The 16,975-nt window shown below is 35.1% G+C and overlaps 1 protein-coding gene across 2 annotated transcripts in view; it reads right to left on the reverse strand.

Annotated features, from left to right (window-relative positions):
- The window catches only part of PIEZO2 (piezo type mechanosensitive ion channel component 2), a 549,391-nt gene that overhangs the window by 281,361 nt on the left and 251,055 nt on the right, over positions 1 to 16,975 (reverse strand). For both annotated transcript variants that reach the window (XM_003800478.2, XM_023519459.1), the window contains exon 4: positions 7,888 to 7,930. In XM_003800478.2, the coding sequence (XP_003800526.2) occupies positions 7,888 to 7,930 (43 nt within the window). The remainder of the gene's footprint in view (positions 1 to 7,887; positions 7,931 to 16,975) is intronic.

Here is a 16,975-nt window from a genome sequence, read left to right on the forward strand (position 1 = left end):
CACTATTGGGACCTGATCAAACTAAAGAGCTTCTGCACAGCCAAGAACACAGTAAGTAAGGCAAGCAGACAGCCATCAGAATGGGAGAAGACTTTTGCAGGTTATGTCTTCAACAAAGGTTTAATAACCAGAATCCTTAGAGAACTTAAACGTATTAGCAAGAAGAGAAGGAATGATCCCATCACAGGGTGGGCAAGGGACTTGAAGAGAAATTTCTCTAAAGAAGATCGGCACATGGCCTATAGATAAATGAAAAAGTGCTCACCATCCTTAATCATCAGAGAAATGCAAATCAAAACTACATTGAGATATCACCTAACTCCAGTAAGATTAGCCCATATCACAAAATCCCAAAACCAGAGATGCTGGCGTGGATGTGGAAAAAAGGGATCACTCCTACACTGCTGGTGGGAATGTAAACTAATACGTTCCTTTTGGAAAGACATCTGGAGAACACTTAGAGAACTAAAAGTAGACCTGCCATTTGACCCTGCAATTCCTTTATTAGGTATATTCCCAGATGACCAAAAATCGCATTACAACAAGGATATTTGTATCAGAATGTTTATTGCAACCCAATTCATAATTTCCAGGTCATGGAAGAAGCCCAAGTACCCATCGATCCACGAATGGATCACAAACTGTGGTATATGTACACCATGGAATACTATGCAGCCATAAAGAAAGATGGAGACTTTACGTCATGTTCACATGGATGGAGCTGGAAAATGTTCTTCTTAGCAAAGTATAGCAAGAATGGAAGAAAAAGTATCCAATGTACACACCCCTATTATGAAATTAATTTATACCTTTTATATGAAAGCTATAACGTAATAACAGCCTAAGAATACTGGGAGGGGCTAGGGAGGGGGGAATGGGTGGAGGGAGGATGATTGGAGGAATCACTTCTGTGGTTTATCTTACAAGGGTACAAGTGAATCTTTCTAAGAGTAGAATATGAATATTTTAACACAATAACTAAGAAAATGACATGAAGGCTATGTTAACCAGTTTGATGGAAGTGTTTCGGATTGTGTGTGAAAACCCCACACTGTACCCTAGAAGTGCATTAATGTACATAGTTACCATTCAATAAAAAAAAAAAAAGAAAAGCTTTACCTACGAATGGAGAAATATTAGAATGACTGACAATCTCTCAGCTGAAACTTTGCAAGCCAGAAGAGGATGGTCATGAACCTTCAATCTCCTAAAACAGCAGTTCTCAACCTGCAGGTCATGATCCACAGGAACTGTATTAAAATGTTGCAGCATTAGGAAGGTTGAGAACCACTGTCCTAAAACAAAACAATTTTCAACCCAGGATTTTGTTTCCAGTAAACTGAGTTTCATTTGTGATGGAGAAATCAAATACTTCACCAACATACACATGTTAAAGAAATTTACCTTAACTAAACCAGCTCTCCAAGATATTCTCAGACCCATTTTCCATAATGACCAGCACAATGGTCTACCACCAAAGTAAACTCACCCAGATATTATTGAACAAAACCAAACTCCCATAATGGTGAAAGAATATATATATATATTTTTTGCAGCTTTTTGGCCAGGGCCAGGTTTGAACCCACCACCTCCAGTATATCGGGTCAGCACCCTACTCCTTGAGCCACAGGTGCCACCCATGGTGAAAGAATTAAAAATGTCCACTGGACCTTTCGAAAACATGACACCTAAAACATTACCATGCCTATCAATCCTCTCAATTAATGTGAATGGCTGAAATTGTTCTCTAAAGAGGCATAGATTGGCTGACTGGAATCAAAAACTCAGGCCAGGGTGGCACCTACGGCTCAGTGGGTAGGGCGCCAGCCCCTTATACTGAGGGTGGTGGGTTCGAACCTGGCCCCAGCCAACTTGCAATAAAAAAATAGCTGGGTGTTGTGGTGAGCGCCTGTAGTCAGGTGGCTGAGGCAAGAGAATCGCCTAAGCCCAGGAGTTGGAGGTTGCTGTGAGCTGTTATGCCACAGTATTCTATAAGGGCAATAATGTGAGACTCTATCTCTAAAAAAAACCCTGAAAAACAGAAGCCCTCAGACCAGATATCTGTTGCATATAAGAGTCTCATCTTACCTTAAAAGATAAAAAAAAAAAAAGACTCAAAGTGAAGGGATGGTTATTGTAATACAGACAAATGGAAATCAGAAGAAAGCAGGGGTTGCAATTCTATTTGCAGATACAATAGGTTTTAAACCAACAAAGATAATGAAAGGTAAAGATGGACACTACTTATTTGTCAAAGGAAACATGCAACATGAAGAGATTTCAATAGTTAACATTTATGCACCCTACCAGAATGCTCCTCAATTTATAAAGCAAACCCTAATATGAACAACTTGATATCTTCCAGCACTATAATAGTTGGAGATTTTAACACTCCTTTGGCAGCTTTGGATAGATCCTCCACAAGAAGAAACTAAACAAAGAAATAATGGACTTAAACTTGACCTTAGAATGAATGGACTTAACAGATATATACAGAACATTTCACCCTATCAAAACTGAATATACATTCTTCTCATCAGCCCATGCATCATCCTCTAAAATAGATCATTATCTTAGGAAACAAGTCTAATCTCAGAAAATTTCAAAAAATAGAAATCATTCCTTGTATCTTCTAAGACCATCATGGAAGAAAAATTGAACTCAATAGCAATATAATCTTCATATTCAAACCAAACCATGGAAACTAAATAACCTTATGCTGAATGACATCTAGGTGAAACATGAGATTAAGAAGGAAATCAGCAACTTTTCAGAACAAAATGACAATGAAGACATTAATTATCAAAACCTGTGGGATAGTGCAAAGGCATTAGAAGCCTTCATCAAGAAAACAGAGAAGAAGTTAACAATTTAATGGGTCATCTCAAGCAATTGGAAAAGGAAGAACATTCCAACTGCAAACCAAGCAGAAGAAATAAAATAACCAAACTTAGGGCAGCATTAACTGAAATTGAAAACAAAAGAATCATTCAAAAAATCAAAAAGTTGATTTTCTGAAAAGTTTAACCAAATTGATAAACCTATGGCTAACCTAACCAGAAATAGAAAAGTAAAATCTCTTATTCGTCAACCAGAAATGATAAAGGAGAAATAACAACAGACAATTCAGCAATTGAAAAAAATCCTTAATGAACACTATAAAAAACTCTATTCTCAGAAATATGAAAATCTGAAGGAAATGAACCAATACCTGGAAGCATGCCACCTTCCTCAATTCAGCCAGAAAGATTTAAAAATTTTGAATAGACATATATCAGTCACTTAAATATCATCAGCTATATGAAATCTGCCAAAAAAGAAAAGTCTGAGACCAGATGGCTTCACATCAGAATTCTACTAAACCTTTAAGGAGGAACTGGCACCTATATTATATAACCTTTTCCAAAACATAGAAAAAGAAGGAATACTTCCCAACACATTCTCTGAAGCAAATATCACCCTGATTCCCAAACCAGGAAAGGACCCAAGAAAGAAAGAAAATTATACACCAATATGATTAATGAATATTGATGCAAGATTCTCAGTAAGATCCTAGCAAACACAATACAACAACACAACAAAAAAAAAGTTAAGCACCATGATCAAGCTGGTTTTATCCCAGAGTTACAAGGTTGGTTCAACATATGTAAATCTATAAATAAAATATATCACATAAACAAAATAAAAATCAAAGACCATATGATAATTTCAATTGATGCAGAAAAAGCTTTTGATAATATCTAGCATCCTTTCATGATCAGAACCCTTAAGAAAATAGGCTTAGATGGGACATTTCTTAAACTGATAGAGACTTTCTACAGCAAACCCACAGTCAATACCATATTGAATGGAGTAAAATTGAAAATATTTCCACTCAGATCCAGAACTAGACAAGGATGCCCTTTGTCTCCATTGCTATTCAACACAGTAATGGAAATCTTAGCCATCACAATCAAGCAAGAAAAGACAATTAAGTGTATACAGATAGGGTCAAAGGAGATCAAATGGTCCCTCTTTGCAAATGACATGATCTTATACCTGGAAAACCCCAGGGACTCAACTACAAAACTCCTAGAAGGGATCAAAGAATACAGCAGTGTCTCAGGATACAATATCAATACTTACAAATCAGTAGCTTTTATATATACCAACAATAGTCAAGCTGAAAATATAGTCAAGGACTCTTTTATAGTAGTGCTGAAGAAGATGAACTATCTGGGAATTTACCTAACAAAGGATGTCAAAGATCTCTATAAAGAGAATTATGAAACTCTGAGAAAAGAAATAACAGATGTTAACAAATGGAAAACCATACCATGCTCATGGCTGGGAAGAACCAACTTTGTTAAAATGTCCTTACTACCCAAATGAATCTACAGAATTAATACAATCCCTATTAAAGCACTGCTTTAAAGAGCTTGAAAAAATAGTATTTTGCTTTATATAGTATCCAAAAAAAGCTTGAATAGCCAATACATTATTCAGAAATAAAAACAAATCAGGAGGCATCATGTTACCAGACTTCAGGCTATTCTATAAATCTATAGTGATCAAAACAGCATAGTACTGGCACAAAAATAGAGAGTTAAATATGTGAAACAGAGTATACAACTGAGAGATGTACCCAGCCACTTACTGTCATTTGATCTTTGATAAGCCTATTAAAAGCATTAATTGGGAGAAGATTCCCTATTTAACAAATGGTGCTGGGTGAACTGGCTGGCAACCTGTAGAAGACTAAAACTGGACCCTCACCTTTCATTAACAAAAATTGATTCTCACTGGATAAAAGATTTAACCTTAAGACAGGAAACTATAAAAATACTAGAAGAGAGTGCAAGGAAGGTACTTGAAGAAATTGGCCTGCAAGAATATTGTATGAGGAGGACCCCCTTGGCAATTGAAACAACACCAAATATACATTACTGGGATCTAATCAAACTAAACAGTTTCTGCACAGCCAAGAACACAGTAAGTACAGCAAGCAGACAGCTTTCAGAATGGGAGAAGGTATTTGCAGGGTATATTTCTGACAAGAGTCTGATAACTAGAATCCACAGAGAACTCAAACTAATCAATAAGAAAAGAACAAGTAACCCCATTTCCTTGTGGGCAAGAGACTTGAACAGAAGATTCTCTGAAGAAGACAGGCTCATCATGGTCTACAAACACATGAAAAAATGCTCATGATCTTTAATCATTAGAGAAATGTAAATCAAAACTACTTTTAAAATATCATCAACTCCAATAAGATAAGCCCCATATCACAAAATCCCAAAACTTCAGATGTTAGCATGGATGTGGAGAGAAGGGAATACTTCTACTCTACTGGTGGGAATGCAAGCTAATACATCCTTTTTTGGAAAGAAGTTTGGAGAATACTCAAGAAACTAAAAGTAGACCTGCCATTTGATCCTGCAATTCCTCTACTAGGTATATACCCAGATAATCAAAAATCGTTTTACAGCAAAGACATTTGCACCAGAATTTTCATTGTAGACCAATTCATAATTGCCAAGTCATGGAAGTAGCCTAAGTGCCCATCGACTCATGAATGGATTAACAAATTATGGTATATGTATACCATGGAATACTATGCAGCCATAAAAAGGATGGAGACTTCACATCTTTTATGTTTACTTGGATGGAGCTGGAACATATTCTTCTTAGTAAAGTATCTCAAGAATGGAAGAAAAAGTATCCAATGTACTCAATACTATTATGAAACCATATGAAACTATAGTCCAGAAAGAAAGAAGGAAGAAGAAGGAGAGGGGAGGGGCAGGGGGAGGCCAGGAGGAGGCAGAGTATTTGGTTGGACCTCATCTATTGTGCATAATATAATGGTACATTTTAAACTATTAAGGGTATAAATGTCTTACCACAACAAATAAGTAAGTGAGGTGTTGGTTATGTTAACAAGTTTGATGTAAGCTTTGTACATTATATAACAAATTATCACATTGTACCCCATAAGTGCATTAATGTACATAGATATGATTTAATAAAAAATTAAAATAAAAAAGGAATGGAAAAGCAAGCATCTAACCTACTTGATAATAATATGAAACCAATATATAAACAATTACATGCCCACACAAAAGAAAAATACAAGTATATTTTAGTGAGAGGGAGAGCAAGAAAGATGGATGGAAAGGGAAAAGGGGAAGAGGGAGGGTGACTGTCAAGTTCCCATCTAATGGGCACTATATATGGGTGAAGGTCTCAACTAACAATTTGAACTTTACCTTAGAAGTGAAAACAGCATAACCTAAACATTTGTACTCTTATATAAATATGAAATAAAAATAATAATAATGATTAACTAATTTACAAATTTTAAATACATAATAATGAGATGGAATGTGTTTGTTTTAATAGCATGCTAACTCAAACCAATAAATATGACATTTTTGAGATGATTTAGGAAACATAAATATTGAATAAAAATATTAAAAATATAATATAATATTAAATATTAAACTTAAATATTAAACATCTAGGTATTAAGAGATGCCAAGACTTAATGTTATTTGTTTTAGGCATGATAATGGCATTACAGTTGTGAAAGAAAATAACCGTCTTTTGCAGAGATGCATACTGACATAATATCTGAAATTTACTTTAAAATATTTCTTCCCAAAATAGAGTTGCTCTTAACTAAAAGATCAAGAAGTGATCTTAAATAAAACACATAAGGCAAGTATGGTCAAGTCTTACTTACTGAAGCTGGGTAGTAGATAAGTGACATTCATTTTGCTCTAGTCTCCACTTTCGTATATATTTGACATTTTTCATAGTATTAAAGAAGACTCAAGAGAAAGATGCTCTGGGAAAAGATTTTCCCACCACAATCAAGCTGCACATGACTTTCCATTCTTTGTTTCAAGTTGGCCTATGAGATCTGACCATGCCAGGCCAATCTCTCTTAATACTCCTTAAGATTTATGAGCACTTACTATGAAAACAAAGGTGGTGCTGCTGATGTAAATGGAAATGCAGGTAGAGAAATAAATATTTGAATCAATTAATGGCAAAGGAAGTATCATCCCAGTGGGTCTAGTGATATACAATTCTCTATTGCTAGTGAAGAAATAATGTATTTAAAACTATTTTTTTTGTATGCTGTAAATACTTTGTCAGCTTGATCAACATACAGAATGACACATTTCTGATATGATGAAAAGAACTCATCAAATCTAATTTTGAGAGCAAAACAAAATTACAATCACTGTTTCCTCTTTCAATAGTTATATCTACATTAGAAGTTTGATATCAATGATAAATGCCACTTGTAGAGAGCTGTCCAAAACGCTGTCATTCAATTCCAAGTCTTAACTAGAGACTGTATTGACCCCATCTGCACATTTCCTGATGTTATTCAGTGTCCTTCTTTCTTTGTGTGTGTGTGTGTGTGTGTGTATGTGTGTGTGTGTGTGTGTTAGGGGAATGCAGGTGTAGAAATGCTTTTAGCTAAGAATGACATGATCTCAGCTTTTCAATGAAGGCTAAGAAAATCAAACAATTTTAATAATTGGGAAGATAGATATAAATTTCGCTGTACTAAAACTGTAAAACTGAATATGACATATGAGGTGGTGATTCTCTAATAACGTAAATTACTTTTTATGCTGTTTTATGTGTCAAGAAGCATTTTTACATACATTTCCCCACTGGATCTTAATTTCCACTCCGTGTAGGCAAGGCTTTATAAAGTTAAGCTCTACTTTACAAAGAAATTGAGGCTCAGAGGGACATGATGATGACTTGCTCAAGGTGACACAATTACTGGAATGGTGGCAAGAGTACTGATATATAATCAATAAATTACACAGAATAAAATGGAACAATTGTAGCTAAAATGTAGACATGCTAAGTCCTATTTACCTTTCAAAGCCGATCTGGCGAAATGTCTTTTCCCACGTTGAGCCTGCAGTGGAAGAGAGAAACTCATCAGGACACATTCAGGAGTCAGAGTTGTGTCTTCCTGTTGCAGACACGTGCTAGACACTGGGCTTTACATTTAAGTGAGATGACTTGGTTTTCCCTTAAAAGTATTACTCCCCACCTCTGGTCTCCAGATGGCTCCTTTTAGAGAACAAATAATTTAATGAAAATTCTGTGTTTACCATAGATGAATGCATATAAGGATTTAAGTGCATATAGCCTGCAATGTGACAAAGCTGTCACCCCAATTTGCTCTAGTAAAGTAGTAGGCCACCTTGTTCATTCTCTAAAAATATGTGTTCAGCTCACGATATAAATAAAAATCTGTCAAAAATAACAAAACAGGCTGGGTGCCTGTAGTTCAGTGGTTAGGGTGCTAGACACATGCACTGGGGCTGGTGGGTTCGAAGCCAGGCTAGGCCTGCTAAACAAAACAAAACAAAACAGAAAAGAAATGAAACAGTGTATATTACTCTAAAATTCAAGTTTTAATTTTGGAGAGCAATTCTGAAAGCTAGGCGACACTCTGAAGTTAAAACTTACATACACTATGCCTTTGTCTTATCAAAGCTGAAGTGTGGGATTAACATTCCTCGCTTTTAAAGCTAAACGTTTTTTAATCAGAAGAATGCAAAAGTGCTGTTCCAAGTGACACAAAGAACAGTATATCCAAATCCACAAAAGATTTGGATCTAAAAAAGATTTTCTGTAAATTTTTCATGTAAAAAATTGTCAATTAAATAATGTAATAATTTTCTTAGCACTTCATATAAGGAAAAGTACTATTTTTTATCAAAGAACATTTTAATAAAAATTCTACATTTACTAAGGTTAAAGAACCCATAGTTCTTTTACATTTTCCTGATGCTTAGTCTGTGGCAAAAATATTTTGTTCTTAGTAATTATTGCAAATAAATACCCACCTAATCCTAAATTTATAAGTTGTGCTGTGTATAGGTTGCTTGCTATCATAGCAGATAGTTATCAATAATTACTGCTTTTCCATAAAAATTAATTCTGCAAATAGGAAATGGTATATTCAGCACTAAGTTTCCAGAGGCAGCTAGAAAGCTTCCTTTCTAAAATCAAAATAAACTCAAGTGCTTAGGTTTCTATCTGGAGAACTCCACCTTAGATTTTTTATTTTCAGGTGGTCACTCTGTGTCTCCCAGGCATTAGACAGACTTCCTGGAAAGGCAGGAGGTGACACAGCAGAGGGAAGACCCAGGGTCAAGTCTCTGGCCCTCTCAGGACTGAACTAGCCATGAGAGAACATGAACATGGTGCTTCACCCAGAGATTTGGGTGATTTGGGTTCATATTAGTCAACCATGATAAATTGTTGTAAATAATTTTTATAAATAATAAAGGACTACATTTTAGATGTGGATTATATGTACAAACACATATACATTTAAAGAAAATTCGGGCTTATTCAGACTTTGAATGAAGTCTCTCTTATCCAGCTGAATTCTAATACACTTTCCTGAATAGGAGTAAAAAAACATAGACTTTTAGCTAACCAGCCCAGGGATTTGTCTTGGCCCTTGGAGGAGGAGAGTGGGACTGAAAAGATACGTGAATATCTTCTGTCCTTTGAGTCACACGCAAAACAATTAAGAATCATCTCAGGAATTCTTTTTTAAAATTATTTTTAACTGATACATAATAACTGTACATACTTATGGGACACTGTATGATATTTTGATATGCATATGCAATGTATAATTCTTTGAAGATAATTATCCTGCCTCTGAAGGCAGGCAATTCAGATATGGCAAAGAACATGTAAACTGTCAAATGGAAGCCAGGGTTGCTATTGACTGCCTGATTCAAACTAAGAAGGAGAATAAATTAAGAATCTCCTGCTGAAGCGAGAACCAAATAGATATAGACCAATTGGGAGGGTCTTCTCTGGAGGAGGGAAGGGCTGGGTAGGAGTGGCTGAGATGTTACTCTTCTTCACTTCCCTTGCTTCCAGAGAGCAAAGCACTTTTTATGTTTCCACATTTCCATTGTTTTCCCCAAAATTCTCAGTACATGTGAATCTTTCTAAATGTCTAGGAATATAAATATCTTAACACAATAACTAAGAAAATGCCATGAAGGCTATGTTAACAAGTTTGGTGAAAATATTTCAAATTGTATATAAAACCAGCACACTGTACCCCATGACTGCATTAATGTACACAGCTATGATTTAATAAAATAAAAAAAATGTTAAGAAAATTATTTTCATAATAGATTCAATTTATTATCAAGGTAAAATTTTAAAAATAAATTATTCTTTTATGCTATTCTTTCTGCATTTTTGAACAGAGCTTTAATTAAAATTTAGGCCCCATCTTCCTATTTCTCAGAAATGTAAACTTGTTTAAACAGGTAGAACAAGTTAAAAGATTTTAGTGAAAAACTTTTAATATTCCTTGGAATAAATAATATTAACTTAGCCAAGCACAATGGCTCAATTCTTTTTTTCTTTTCTTTTTTTTTAAGCTCATCCTCTTTCTTGCTATTGATACTTTCTTAGTCATCTTAATTATGCTAGGTATAGGATGGGATAAATTAAAATAGGTTTTCTTCCCTCCAATTCCACATACCCTGGAGGTTTGAATTTCTATGTCTTCTGTGAGCATTTAGTCATAATGGAACAAGAAACACACAATAAATGGAATAGACATATTCAGATCTTTTGGCACTAGGAATATTTTTGGCAGCCCATTATTCAGTTGCTGGGGAATTCGTTTAAAGTCATTAAATATGCTTTACATGGTAAGGTAATATTATTCTCCTTTGCCAAAGCAGTCTAACCTGGAGAAAAAAAAGTAGTTGGCAGACTACCTTAATTCAACACTTTTAAAATAAGCTTTATAATATAGAGAGGTCTAAAACATTTTTACATTTTTCAGGAAAAACCAAACAATAGCAAAAATAAGAAAAAGGAAAATCTATAGCATAGAGAAATGGATATATGGTTGTCTGTTGGTATCTGTGGTATCCAGGACCCGGTGGATAGCAAAATCTACAGATACTCAAGCCCCTCACATAAAATAGTGTATTATTTACAACAATCTACACACATTCTCTCACATACTTCAGATCATCTCTAGATTACCTACAATACCAAAAGTGTATGACATTTTCTCCCTGAATAAATGCAATTGCTCCTTTGCAAATGAATAAAAGCTCTTCTTAGCCATTCTTGTTCTTCCTCCTTCTTAAACCCTATCTACCTATCAACAACTGTTGGTTCCATTTTCCTGTCTTGATAATGGTGGCTTCCTTTCTTTGTGGAAGGCAATGAGTTGCTCCTGGTGGGTCTCCCAACTGTCTTACCTCTGCCTCTCTGGATATTGAGGTAGAGGTAGGCCACAGATCTGGCCAGACATCCCAGCGCTCAATAGTCCCAACCATAGTGGACCAGGGCAGACACAACGATCAGCTGTTATTGTGCCAAAATGGAATCTTTACCTTTATCTTCCACCTAACTAGTAATGAAACTATCTTTCCTCAGCTATCAGAGAATCAGAAACAGTAAGCCCAGGCCTAGCCAGAGCCATGTTGGCAGCCACATGTAGAAAACCTGTGTGTGCTGCTGGTGGGATTGCAAACTAATACTTCCCTTTTGGAAAGTCATCTGGAGAACACTTAGAGAACTAAAAATAGACCTGGCATTTGATCCTATAATTCCTCTACTAGGTATATATCAAGAAGCCCAAAAATCACACTACAATAAAGATATTTGTACCAGAATGTTCACTGTAGCCCAATTCATAATTGCTAGGTCATGGAAGAAGCCCAAGTGCCCATCGACCCATGAATGGATCAATAAATTGTGGTATATGTACACCATGGAATACTATGCAGCCATAAATAAAGATGGAGACTTTACCTCTTTCATGTTTACATGGATGGAGCTAGAGAATATTCTTCTTAGTAAAGTATCTCAAGAATGGAAGAAAAAGTATCCAGTGTACTCAATCCTATTATGAAACTAAATTATAGCTTTCATAGGAAAGCTATAACCCAATTTTAGCCCAAGAATATAGGGGAAGGGTAGGGGGAGTAGAGGGGAAGGGGGTAGGATGGGTGGAGGGAGGGTGATTGGTGGGATCACATCTATGGTTTATCCTATGGGGGTACATGTCTTTCTAAATGTAGAATATAAATGTCTTAACACAGTAACTAAGAAAATGACATGAAGGCTATGTTAACCAGATGGATGAAAGTATTTCGAACTGTATATAGAAACAACACACTGTATCCCATGATGGTATTAATATACACAGCTATGATTTAATAAAAATTAAAAAAAAAGAATACCTGTGTGTGTACAGAGAGAAGCAGCAGCAGAGAGAGAGGTGAAGATGATGACCTGTGGCAGCCCTCTCCATGCCCAGTCATTCCTAATGCCCTCCCCTTTCTGCCCCACACCAGTTACAGGAGAGCAAAAATCACCTGTGTTGCCTGTTCTGTCAAGGCTCTGACACTCGTATCTCAAAGAGCACTCAATATGAACAATGAAAATAAGAACAATGCCTTGAACATTCAAATTTTTAGTAGTAATGAAAACATTTATAATAATTTCTACCTGTTTTTTTAACCAGATTTTAGATCAAGAGATTAGGCATTTCCCCTGAAATTAACATAGCAATAAAAACAACTAACATTTACTAATCTCCTACCAGGTACTAATTTCATATATATTCGCTAACTTAATCCTTCCAAATACTCTATGAAATCAGTACTATTATTATGTATGTATATCCTTTTCAGGTGAGAAAACTAAGGGTTGAGAGGGACTTTAGGGATAATACTCTTAAACTTCTTCACTCTTTGCTTTGTTATACATAGGGAATTGTATTCTTACCTTCCCTTCCTTCTCCTTTTTTCCTTTTATTATTCTGCTTCATATCATCTGTTTCTAGCTTTCTGCCATCTGGTTGTAATATGGAGTTCAAAAAACTTTTTTCATTACACAAAATTGTATGTGTCTGATTATTAATTTTAGAAGTATGTCAGTGCCTATAATAGAAGTCATCTAACCTCCTTGCTCATGACCTTTCATTAAGGACCTAAATTTGTTTTGTACCCAGTATACACAGCTGGAGCTCAGTCCATGCAAATACACATAGACAAAAAGTCATAAAAACATATGTTCTCTATAAATGATGGAACAAGAGGTGACTATTTTTTATTTCTTCTAATTTTTCTGTATTAATAGTTTAAAACCATTGAGCTTTGCTTATTACTTAAAACCAGACATCTGAATTCTAATAACAGTTCTGCCACTGGTCATCTATATTTCTTTAGAAAAATTACTCTTGGGTCTTTCTCTTTCCTTCATATAACATTAAGAGGTTTTTAACAGGCTCCTTTCAGATAGCAATTTTATTTTTCATAAAGGTTGTCATTGGGAAGGCAAAAATCTCTGTCTTTGTGTTATAAATTAGTTGTATGATCATGTTTCCTCTCTGAATGTTTTTATCAGTCATTCTTTCATTAATTCATTGCTCATTTCCAACTACAGGAAAAAAAAACTTAATTTTTCCCACAAGTTTCATAATGTGATGGGAAAAGTGGTGGTTAAATGATACATAGATGTTCATTTCACCATATGGTTTTCCAACAAGTTTGTCTTAGCCACTGAGAGCCATTTGAACTTGGATCTGATCTTCTCCTTTTTCAAAATAATCAACAGAAAAGGATGAATAATTCACGGAAGTGGTGGGGTTTTGCCAGCATATTCCTATAAACATGGAATATTTTCATATACAGTAGGGTCTGCCAGGCAGTTGAACATGTGTCGTGGCACTATTTAGGTGACAAAACACTAAAATATCAGGAAATTATGCCACTCATAACTTTTTTGCCAGAAGCTTAATTTACATTTTTTAACTCTTAAAAGGAAAAACTTCATATAAGCCAATCAAATAAGCCAAGATTTTACTATGTACCAAGCATTAAACATAAAGTGAAGTATTAAAAGAAAAATAGCTTTTTCTTCTCAGTTGACAAGTAATGACATTTTACTTTGCAAATCTCAGCATGGCCTTCTGCTGAATTTCAGCAGGAATCTGTTTAACCCCAGAAGTGGCTGCCCCAGTAAATTATATATACCCAAGAAATGTAGTTTTCCCAGCCAATGAGCAATTTCAGCACTTGGGTTAATTAGTCAGATCCATAAAATTTTCAAATTCTATTTCTGAGATGAGATTTGTGATTGATTGCAAATAAGTATAAAAGACAAACATAAAAAATAATTCTTTACCCCTTAATTAATTGACTTATGTTTTGTTTTTAATTTCAGGTTCATGTTAGGGTAGAAACAACCAGGTCACAATATGTAAATTTGTCAGGTAGACACCCTCTTGTACTTGTGTTCCACACCCAAAAGGTGTGCCATATACCCCTACATTGTGCCCAGTAAGTGGGAGCACCCCAAACCCTCCTTTTTTTGCTCCCTCAGACCCTATCCCACCAACTTGAATTAAAATGAGTTTTTCTCCCATGTGGGTATGAATTAGATCATCTACTGGCTTCATGTTCATATTGAGTACATTGGATATTTGCTTTTCCATTCTTGTGATACTGGGAATGTGTTTCAACTCCATCCAGGTTAATACAAAAGACGTAAAGTCAACTATCTTTTTATGGCTGAATAGTATTCCATAGTATGCAAATAACACAGTTTGTTAATCCTTTTCTGAGCTGATGGACATTTAGGTTGTTTCCACAGCTTGGCAACTGTAAGTTGAGGTGGGATAAACAAATGTCTTTATGATAAAAGGATTTCTATTTCTCTGGGTAGATGTCTAGTAGTGAGATTGCAAAGTCATGGGAGATCTAGTTTGAGTTCTTTGAGGATTCTCCACACTTCTTTCCAAAGAGGCTGTTATTAGTTCACAATCCTACCAAATGTAAAAGTGTCCCCTTTTCTCTTCATCCATGCCAACATCTGCAACTTTGGGACTTTGTGATATGGGCTAATCTTAATGGCTTTAGGTGATATTTCAGGGTGATTTTAATTTGCATTTCTCTGATGACCAGGGATGATGAACATTTTTAAATATATTTTTTAGTCATTTGTCTGTCTTCCTCAGAGAATGCTGTGTTTATGTCTCTCTCAGTGATAAATGGGATTGTTTGCTTTTATTTGTTGATTAATCTGACTTCTCTACAGATCCTACTTATCAAACCTCTGTCAGATTTATGACATCGAAATATCTTTTCCCATTCTAAAAGTTGTCTTTATGTTTTGATTATTGTGTCCTTAGCTATGCAGAAGCTTTTCAATTAAATTAAGTCCCATTTGTTTACTTTTGTTATTGTTATAATTACCACAGAAGTCTTCATAAAATCTTACCCCAGGCCAACATCCTTAAGAGTTTTCCCCAGACTTTCTTTTAAGATTTTTATCACCACTTACATAAATTGATTCAAGATGGATACAAGGTTTAATTCTATCCATCTTGAATCAATTTATGTAAGTGGTAAAAGGTATAGACTAGTTCCAATCTTTTTCATGTTGTCATCCAGTTCTCCCAGCACCATTTATTGAAAAGGGACTATTTTCCTCATGTGTACTTTTATATGGTTTATCAAAGGTCAGATGGTTATAAGAGATTAGATTCATCTCTTGGTTTTCTATTCAGTTCCAAAAGTCTATGTGTTTATTTTTGTGCCAATACCATGCTGTTTTGATAATTGTGAACTTATAATATAGCCTAAAGTCTGGTAGTCCTCCAGCTTTGTTTTTATCACTAGAAATTACCTGGGTTATATTGGGATATTTCTAGTTCCATACAATGCAAAGAAATATTTTTTCCAGTTCTTCAAAGTATGATATGGGGATTTTAACAGGAATTGCACTGAATCTGTAGATTGCTTTCGGAAGTATAGACATTTTAACAGTGTTGATTCTTCCCAGCCAGGAGCATGGTATGCTATTTCTTTTCTTAGAGTTTTATAATTCTCTTTGTAGAGATCCTTCACCTCCTTTGTTAGGTATATTCTTAGGTATTTCATTTTCTTTGAAGCTACCATGAAGGGAATTGTGTCTTTGATTTGTTTCTCAACATGGCTGTTATGGACATATACAAAGGCTACTGATTTGTGGACATTGACTTTATATCCTGAGATATTACTGTACTTCTTGATTGCTTCCAGGAGTCTTGTGGTTGAGTCTCTGGGGTTCTCTAAGTACAAGATCACATCACTGGTGAAGACAGAGTTTGACTTCTCTGTGCCTACTTAAATGTTCTTTATATACTTGTCTTGCCTGAATGCATTGGCTAGGATGGGTTGTCATAGATGGCTGACACCTGTGTCTATTTTCATAAATGTAAGGATGCTGAATTTTATCAAATGCTTTTTCTGCATCTATTGAGAGGATCAGATAGTTTTTGTTTTGCTTCTATTGATGTGGCAAATTACTTTTATGGATTTGTGTAAGTTAAACCAGCCTTGCATCCCTGGGTCATTGTGATGTATAGTTTTTTTTAATGTGGATCTGTAATCTGTTGGTATTACAAAATTTTTTTGAGTATTTTTGCATCAATATTCATTAGTGAAATTGATAGTGCTCTTTTCTAGTTGAGGCTTTTCCCAGTTTGTGTATCAGGGTGATGTTTGCTTCATAGAATGTGTTGGGGAAAGTTCCTTTCTTCTGAATCCTTTGAAATAGTTTCTGCAGCATAGGTATAAGCTCTTCTTTGAAGGTTTGGTAGAATTCTAGTGTGAATTCTAGTGCCCATCTGGTCTAGGACATTTTTTGGGAAATTTTTTTATTATTTCTTTGCTCTCAGTGCTTGATGTTGTTCTGTTAAAGAGATCTATTTCTTATTGGTTAAGTCTAAGGAGAAGGTGTGATTCCAAGTATTGGTCCATTTCCTTTACGTTGTCAAATCTTGCACATAGAATTCCTTGTAGTGTTCAGAGATAGTCTCTTATATCTCTGGGATATCTGTTGTTGTTTCCCCTTTTTCATTTCTGATTGAGGGTATTAAAAGTATTAGGGATTTTACTTT

The sequence above is a fragment of the Otolemur garnettii genome, unplaced genomic scaffold (genome assembly GCF_000181295.1).
Source record: "Otolemur garnettii isolate 467f Iridium unplaced genomic scaffold, OtoGar3 scaffold00176, whole genome shotgun sequence".
Lineage (NCBI taxonomy): Eukaryota > Metazoa > Chordata > Mammalia > Primates > Galagidae > Otolemur > Otolemur garnettii.